The following is a 9,425-nucleotide window of genomic DNA, read 5'->3' as shown; positions in this document are numbered from 1 at the left end:
ATTGAACAAGGTAGATATGAAAAAAAGTATTATTGGGGATGGGAGGGGAGAAAAGGACATTACAGAGTGAAAAGAGTCAATTCATCAAGAAGACAAAATATCCTAGTTGTTATGTACCCAGTACCTAAGCTCCAAAATACTTGAAGCAAAAACCAACAGAACATGAAAGAAAAAGTCTTCAGAATTGGAGATTTAAATACCTCTCTTGGTAACTGATAAAATGCGTAAAAATTAATCTTAGAGTAAAATTAAACCTGTAAGTAAACGTTAAATCATTTTGCTCCTTTTTAAAAAAATTTTTTAATGTTTATTTATTTTTGAGAGAGAGACAGGGGGAGAGAGGGAGACACAGAATCTGAAGCAGGCTCCAGGCTCTGAGCTGTCAGCACAGAGCACGACGCAGGGCTCGAACCCACAAACCGTGAGATCATGACCTGAGCCAAAGTCAGACACTTAACAGACTGAGCCACCCGGGCGCCCCTATTCATCCTCTCCTTGGAGGAAAAGCTTTTCCATCCTGAGAACTACAAGGACTGTCCGTTTCAATGTCTATGATTCACCTGCGTTTTGAATATATTATCTGAAATAATCCTCATGAAAACCCTAATGAAGTAGATGTTTACTTATTCCCAAATCACATCTTCTCTTAGGCCAGTTTCCTTATTGAAAATAAGAAAAGTAGACTAAGTGATCTCTAAATTTCCCTCCAGCTTTAATATTTCATGATCCATATAAAAAATTCTAGTGTCTATTTCTAAGAAGCTTAGAATATGGTTAGGGAGTTAAATACAAGTAAGTAATTTTAGGCACTAGCAAAAAGTACAAATAACCTTAACCAAGCAAAACTGTCACTATAACTTGAGTGGTGAATGGTTCTGAGAAATCAGGTTAAAGCCTGATTTAGTCAGTTAGAATGTAAGACACAGAACATACTGGAGATTCAGGGAGAGTAGAGAGAAAGGAAAAGGAAGGAAGGAAGGGAGAAGTGGGGGGAGGGAGGAAAGGGTGGAAAGAAGAGAGAGAAAGAGAGGAAAGAGAGAATTTTTTATTAGCCAAGACTACATTGGGGTGATTAATGCAAAAATGCTGAGTTCCATTGATCCCTCTAGAAAAACCAAACACATGTAAAGATACAGACTGAGAATTATTAAGCTAAATGTCTTTTCCTTTCAGCGGATCACTTAAACAAGGCTCAGATAACTAACCATGAACAATTTTTTAGAAGCTAAATTTGAAATCACTAATCAATGAATTATACAGATCTTCAAATCAATTATTTTTTTTAAATGTTTATTTATTTATTCTTGAGTGAGAGAGAGAGAACAAGCAGGGGAGGGGCAGAGAGACACAATCCAAAGTAGGCTCTGACACGGGGTTCGAACCCAAGAACTAGGAGATTATGACCTGAGGTTCATGGGTTCGAGTCCCATGCTGGGCTCTGTGCTGACAGCTTGGAGCCTACCTCGGATTCTGTCTCCCTCTCTTTCTCTGCCCCTCCCCTGCTTGTGCTTGCTCTCTCACTCTCTGAAAAATAAACATTAAAAAAAAATTCTTTTAAAGATGAAAAACTGATCACGCTTGAGTGCAGGCCACTTCTGAACTAAAAACTTGAGGCAAACAGGGCTCCTGAGGTGGAAGGCACGCCTTACGCTTTGTAAATGCCTCCCTGCCTCTACTCAAGCCCAGCTGCCCAGCGCAGCCCGGGCGAATTCGCTGGGGTCTGGGGGCTGACTGGAAGCGCAGGGCCTGTCCTCCGTGTCCCCGGCCCCCCAGGCGAACTATCGCCGCGCTCCAGTCACAGGACGAAAGCGCACAGCACAGGCCTAGAGCCAGCGGCACTGTGACAGCGCGGCGCGGCGAGCACGGCGAAAGGTACAGACGCGCCCGATCACTACGCCCTACACCTGAAACTAATGTAACACTGGGTGTCAACTACACTCACGTTAAATCTTTAATTAAAAATAATAAATGATCACAACCGGGCCCAGGCTGAGAAACAGACTGAGCGCCTTTTCATAAAGACCCATCTCCCAGAAGGCTCCCCCGGCCGGCCGCCCGCGCTTCAGGCCAGGACCACGGCCCTCACGGCCACTTCCGGCCCGGACAGTCCTCCGGTCGGAGCCTCTGCGCCCTGCCTTCCAGTGCCGGGGCCACCTCCTGGGTTTGGGAACCAGCTCGGAGCTCCCTGGCGGCCTCGGCGCCCCACTCCCACTACCTGCCCCTGCTGCTCCCCGCCCTGCCCCCCCCCCAACCTCGCTGCACCGTGTGCTCCCACTTTTTTTGGTCTGGCTCCAAGCTAAGGCTGCCTGGCCATGCTGGACTGCGTCAGAGAGTGCCAGGCAAGCTGCCTACTAGCTCCGTGCCTCAGTTTCTTCATCTGTAAAATAAGGGTAATAATAACATGTGCTTCCTAGGATTGGCATGAATAATAAAGGAGTTTATAAAATACATAAAGCAGGGCCTGGTGCGTAACAAGTACGCCCACTACTGGTATTCCTTCTTTGTCTTTTCCAGGTTCAGTGGTAGCTGCAGCCATCCCCTCCTCCCTTGTGCTGCACAAGGGACCCGTCCCCTCTCTCCTGGAGATGGAGTAAACAGCCACGACACAGAGGCAGCACGGGACCCACCTCCAACTGGCTTCCTCTCTTTAAATCTACAGGAACTGCTCCTGCACGACTTGTTCTGAAGGCGGGGCCATTTCCGGGTTAAAAATCTAATGTTCCCTACAACTCACTCGGACTGACCAATATTCTAAATTCAAGCGGATGTGAAATGTTACGATGTCACGCGAGCCCGTTTGTCTGCACTTCCAGTCCTCCACGTATTTCTGGCTCAATGCTTAAAAATCAGTACTTTATATGATCATGTTTTCATAGCACCTACTTAAGTGTTCTGAGGAACTAGCGTAAAAAGGAGGGCAGAGCGGCAGGCAAACAGAGGCAAAGATGACACCCGAGGAAGGGGCTGCGGGTACGAGAGCTCCAGGCCTGACGCTGCCCACTGTATGTCTCCCGAGCGGTTTGCTCAGATGTAAACCTGGGATGGTAGTGAACCAGGCTTACGCAGGGGCTTAGCAAGGACCACAAATGTCTCTTGAATGATACCACAATGTAAGGTTGTTAAGGTTAGGAAGACTATGACAACAACCCCTTAAGTGACTAAACCGAAGATAATATTTAATATTTGTATTTAGTATACTGAAACCTTCTGAAGAAGAACAAAGAGAAGATCATCTGAGCACCATAAATAGTGATAAAGACTCATAATTAAAGGGACAGAAGCCCTTCCACTGGAGACATCTACAGACAGATCTAGAAAAAGACTAATAAACAAAGGCCTCAAAATTGTACCTCTTGAAACAAGATAATAACCTTCTTCTTTTTCTCAGCAGCAACGTAGTATGCAAATAACAAAAAAAATTTTTTTTTAATTTGAAATTACCTAAAGGTCTCTACATAAAACTTCTCAGTCTTAAAAATATACCTATTGACAATGTGCACACCTCATAGTACAGCCGTCTTTTCAGGAGATTCTAAAGGATTAGAAGAAACCACATGATGAACATAAAAAATAGTTCCATTCTGCATTAAATTATAACTAATGTTCTATATATGGGCAGAACAAAAACTAGATGCCATTTTTTTTTTAAACTCCCAACACCAAATAATAAGTCAGGAAAGAAGTACAAGTCACCATAGTGTTTCTGTGTCTTATTAGTGACCACAAAGTAAAAAAAGAAAATAACTTGCCTCTATAGCAAAGATTCCTTTGTCGCGCCCATATAATTTCATCTCTTCTGGAAAATGCTGAAAAGCATTTATGTAAGGAATATGTCCCTCTTCAACAAATCTGTATTTTTGGAAAGAAAGCTTCAGTCAGTATGTGCTGATTTTGCAAAGGAGACAAAAGTAGACAAAATATCGGCTTTCAAAGACAAGGTAAGAATCAGTTGAGAATGTTGTTTCTGCCACACATTCTCAAAGATGAGAAATCTGAAAATATCAACTCTTCTCCGTGCCCACGTGTGGAGAAAACATTTAGCCAATTATCTAATGGTATCTTAAGTTTCTAAAGAGATGAAATCTTTCTAAGAAGCATGTGTCCTACTTGTCAATTCCCCACCAGGCTTGCAGACATGGCGTCCTTCTACCCCTCGCCCCCCTCACATGATTAGCATCTGCTCTTCTTTTAAATCACTTCCCCAGGGAGACCTTCCTTGACCTGTGTTCCTTGTTAGAACACCTCCCTTTGTCTACCCTCCTGTCCTCAGCACCGATGACATCGCACAGCAGATGCTTGCCATTGGAAATAATTAAGGGAAGGGACCTTGCCCATTTGCTGACCACTCCATCCCAATGTCCAGTTCCTGGCAGCTGATCAAAGATTTTGAGTAAATTATGGAATTGAAGAAAACTGCATATATATATATAAATAAATGCACATACATATCTACTTACAATTCATTCATTAATTCGACAAATTTATCGGGAACTAAAACCTAGCACTATTCGAGGCTGTGGGCACATAGCAATGAACAAAATAGGAAAATACACTTGTTTCTGAGGAGTTTATGTGCCAGTGAAAAGAGATGACAAACAAAACAAACAGATGAAATCTATAGCATGTTAAGTAGGAAAAGATGGTAAGGAGAAAAATGAAGCAGGGAAGAACGCACAGTGAGGAGGGGGCTTGCAACCTGGGCCGTATGTATGTTTGCATCTGTTAGACGTTTAAAACATGAAACGGTTAAGGAAAATAAGATAAAGACAGGAATAAGGGAATAAGTTGTACAAATGTTCTGCATCAAAGCTTTTGTTGTTGCTAGAGCTAACCTGACACCTAGTTTTTAGCGGTCTATGTGTTAAAGAATTATATTGATTCAACTTTAATTTCAGATTAAAAATGCGATTTAACTTTTTAGTCTACTAATAGTTGAGAATTAAGTATTATGTAAAATTAGTGCTTTGTTGGGGCACCTGGGTGGATCTGTAGGTTGGGCGTCTGACTTCAGCGCAGGTCATGACCCCATGGTTTGTGGGTTCGAGTCCCGTGTCAGGCTCTGTGCTGACAGCTAAGAGCGTGGAGTCTGTTTCAGATTCTGCCTCCCTCTCGCTCTGCCCCTCCCCCACTCGTGCTCTGTCTCTCTCTCTCAAAAAATAAACATTAAAAAAAATTTTAATAAATAAATCAATATTTGTGGAATGAATGCGTGTTGGGTATTTTTATTTATTGTTGTTATCGCTAGGTAGGCAGGGTTCTTTAAAGGCTGCTTTCAGATTTATGAATTTATTCTAAGGACTATGGATGTTGCTAAAGGATTAAACCAACACATAGGATGAGTCTAAGATAGATGGGTACTGGGGCCAGGCAGGTATTGTATTTCCTTCAAATCAATGTTCTTTAAATACTTCTCCAAGTTTGGCAGTAGTTGTCAAACTTTAGCATCCCTAAGAATCCTCAGGATGACTTATTAAACCAGAGGTTACCAGGCCTTACCCCCAGAGTTTCTGACTCAGGAGGTTGGAATGGGTTAGAGTTTGGTGAGAATCTGCAGCCCTAATAAGTTCTCAGGTAGATACTGATGCTGCTGGTCAAGGGACCACACTTTGAGAACCTGTGGCTGAGAGCTCCTTCTCTGAGAAAAAGAGGAAGAGGGTCAGTGGTAACAGTCCCCTTTCCTGTTGCGCGAAGTAATTAGACTCGGGGTTTGCAAATTTGTATGTCTCACAGAGCAAATAAAAGCCCTCCAGCTAACTAGATCCAATCTCCTTGAAGGCACTTCAGAATTCTCCTTTAAGGGAGGGGGGAAAGGACGGTGGAGGAGGGAGGGAGACAAGTGTGCAGGGTCTTGCCCCCATCCTTCCAATCGTGTATAAGAGTCTCCCTGAGAAGAATTACTGGTGAGTACTATTCTCTCCATCTTGTTAGACCTCCAGGAGTCTTGTCCCCCCTTACAGATGGCCCTGGGTAGCTGGACAGCCCCTTTGCTCTAGCGACAGGATTCGATGGTTGTTTCCATGAGGCCGCTGGCTTATGGAAAGGAAAATGGGTGGGGGCGGCACCAGCCTGCAGACACGGGGCCCCGGGCGGTTGCTAAGTAATCCGGGTGGGTTCCGGAGGGAATGGGGAGAAATACGGTCTCAAGCATGGCTGACAGGATGTAATGACTGACTGCAGACGTGATGAAAGGAAAGAGTCAAGGATTCTTAGGTTTCTGAATAGGGGGAAACAGAGTGCACGGTATTTACGAAGAAAGAAAACACGAGAAGGCGCTGAATGCAAGACGAACCTCCTTCTGCCACGCTGATTCTGAGATACCGTAAAGACACCCCAGTAGTGCCCAACAGGCAGCCGTATGTATGAACAGATGGTCTGACCCTCACTAGACAAGTCCGGGCTGCAGATATAAATTTGGGCGGCGTCACCATCGTGTAGATGGTAATTAAAGCCTTGGGAGAAGATGAGATCACCCAGCGAAGGCAGAGGGAGCAAGGTGAGGTTTTAACCTAACAGTAAAATTCATTGAATCATGGACTATCTGCATGCAGAGCTAATCACCCCTGAGAAAAGCCTTGTTATTTGGTTGATGTGGCCAAACTCAAAGGCACTATCATCATTTACTGGAGGCATTTTATTTAATCAAAAGGCCTAGTACCGATGATGGTGATGAAGACAACAAAACAGCAGTAACCAGCACTGCGTTCTCATTACGCGCCAGGCACTGCTGTGAGTACCCTCGGTGTACTACTCATGACTGGATGGGGTTACAGCTCTCTGAGGTAGATATTATTATTCGCTCCATTTCATCAGTGATGAAACAGAGGCAAAGAAAATTTAATAATTTACTCAAGGTCACAGGATTCAAACCCTGGAGTCTCGTTCTAAATCTATGCTCTTAGAATCACTCTACACACTGATTAAACCTAATGCCATTATTTAGAATACATACAAAGCAAGGGAAGTATTAACACACTAACAATTTTGGCACATCTTCTATTTAATGAGAAAGTCTTATAGACAATGCCCTAATTTACTCATTAACTATAAAACACTGTAAATTAGCTGCAATAATGTAAATACTGACCATCTACTAACAGGTTTTTCTAGTAGTTTTGTTTTCAATTTACCTTATAAACACAGACAACACATATTGCAGCTCTTGACAACACCAGCGTATGCTTTTGAGTAACTACTAGTAACCATTTGCCAACGTAAGGGTCATCTGTTGATCTTCTCTCTTAGAAATGCAAAATACTTAATACCACTACTCAGGTACTGGAGTGTTACTTTTCATCTTCAGAGCATTTTATTCACATCAGATAATTAATTTTCCAACCACCGTGTAAGGTAAACACCATTATTTCACGTATATAAATAAGGAAACCAAGGAGACGAACCACCAGCCAGGGAAGGATTACATTTCTACTCAATCTTTCCGTTCTCTTCCTCAAGTAAAGCTTCCTTGTCATAGTCAAGATCTCCAAAGGCTCTCCCCCAGTTCACACAGAGCACCAGCAAAGAGGTCATCCTATGAGAGGCCCAGCTTACCTCAAGAGATCTGAGAGGGTAAGAGTCTCTCTCTGCCACAGCAGTGACAGGTAGCAGAAGGCAAGTGTCCTTGGTACCGTCATCTTTATGATCCCCTTCTCCTTCCGTAACGAATATTCCACTCCATCCAGAGAGCCAGAACAGATGGATGCCGTTTCTTAGGGAATAAATGGAGATTTTTTTTTTAAGTGCAAATAACTATTTGGACAACATGAGAAGAAAAACAAAAAAATCCAAAGAGGCATTTTCAATATCTTAAAATCAAGCTATCACTGATACAATCTTTACAAAGAGCAATCTGGCAATAAAGAGCAATGATGGTTTAGAGGAAATTAGCTAGAAAGATAATGCAGGTTCTTTATGGGAGTGGGATGGGCTGAGACTCTAAAGAGGGACTTGACCTGCTTGAATGTTTTCATAGTAGACAGGAGCCATTTTCCAAATAAGTAAAACAATTACAAATACAAATAAGATAAACAATTACAAAGCAAAGCAAACAGTGTGGAGCTGCTTCAGCCCAGGCCCCAACCTACGCGTCCCTTTGTGTGAGGGGACAGACACACAGTGTTTCAGAAACACTGGCTAGGACAGCGTCTCAGCCCACTCCCAGCCTCCAGGCGCCCTTCACCACAGGACATTACGTGTCCTCGCTCCTTCCTTCAACACTCACTCGTCGCATGCTCTGTGCCCCTGTTCTAGGTCAGGGGAAAGGACAGTGAACAGTGTTGCACCTCCCCTGGAACGTAACATTCTAGCAACGGGGAGATGCTCATGAAAGAGAAAAAAAAACAATAACTGACAGACGGTGGCAAGTGTATGCAGGGGATACAAAGTGATGGGAAGAGAAGAGACAGGTGCTACCTGATACAGATGGTCAAAGAAGCTTCTTGGGGAAGGTGGCACCTGAGCAGAGACGTGAATACACTCAGACAGGAAGCCCTGAGGAGCTCAGGAAGAACACGGCATTCATCAGCGGGAGTGAACACGGAGGAGCACCACGGGGGGAGGGAACGTGGTAGGAAATGATAAGAAAAAAAGAAACAGGGGTGCCTGGCTGGCTCGGTTGGTTAAGTGCCTGACTCTTGATTTTGACTCAGGTCATGATGATTTCGTGGTTCGTAAGTTCGAGCCCCACATGGGGTTCCACACTGTCAGCAGTGAAGCCTCCCTGGGATTCTCTGTCTCCCTCTCTCTCTGTCCCTTCCCTATTTGCTCTCTATTTCTTCTCCNAGTCGGACGCTTAACCGACTAAGCCACCCAGGCGCCCCAGTTTCTGGAGAGTTTTAAACAGAAAAACTACCTGATACCATCTGTGTTTTTAAAAAGCTCTCTCCAGCTACTGTATGAAGAATGGAGCCTTCGGAGGGTGAGAGTGCCCAGGACACGCCATCCCAGAGATGACAGGCACTTGGGCTGGGACAGCAGCACTGCAGGTGGGGAGAAGTGGTCGGAATCTGGACATATTTTGAAGGCAGAGTCAGAAGAATTTGCTGATGGGGGCACCTGGGTGGCTCAGTCGGTTAAGCGTCAACATGGGCTCAGGTCACGATCTCCCGGTTCATGGGTTTGAGCCCCACATCAGGGTCTGTGCTGACAGCTCGGAGCCTGGAGCCTGCTTCGGATTCTGTCTCCCTCTCTCTCTGCCCCTTGCCTGCTCCCACTCTCTCTCTCTCTCAAGAATAAATAAACATCAAAAAATTAAAAAAGAAAAAAGAATTTGCTGATGGACTGAACATGAAGTATGAGAGAAAAACGGAAGGCAAGGATGAGTGTGAGTCTGAGCCTGAGCTACAAGCAGAATGAAAACGCCATCTATTGAGACAAGGAAGACGGCAAAAGGGCAGGTTTGATGAAAGAAAAGTAAGGTTTCAGAATTA

The 9,425-nt window shown here is 44.1% G+C and overlaps 1 protein-coding gene across 2 annotated transcripts in view; it reads right to left on the bottom strand.

Moving 5' to 3' along the window:
- TAF1B (TATA-box binding protein associated factor, RNA polymerase I subunit B) overlaps positions 1–9,425 on the bottom strand; it is a 74,531-nt gene that overhangs the window by 44,731 nt on the left and 20,375 nt on the right. For both annotated transcript variants that reach the window (XM_077751042.1, XM_077751043.1), the window contains exons 7-8: positions 7,549–7,705; positions 3,750–3,849 (exon numbers count right to left, since the gene is read on the bottom strand). In XM_077751042.1, coding sequence (XP_077607168.1) covers positions 3,750–3,849; positions 7,549–7,705 — 257 coding nt within the window. The remainder of the gene's footprint in view (positions 1–3,749; positions 3,850–7,548; positions 7,706–9,425) is intronic.

The sequence above is a fragment of the Crocuta crocuta genome, unplaced genomic scaffold (assembly GCF_008692635.1).
Source record: "Crocuta crocuta isolate KB4526 unplaced genomic scaffold, BGI_CrCroc_1.0 scaffold129, whole genome shotgun sequence".
Taxonomy (NCBI): Eukaryota; Metazoa; Chordata; class Mammalia; order Carnivora; family Hyaenidae; genus Crocuta; species Crocuta crocuta.
Note: the sequence above shows the minus strand (reverse complement) of the source record. Positions and strands in the feature narration are given on the sequence as shown.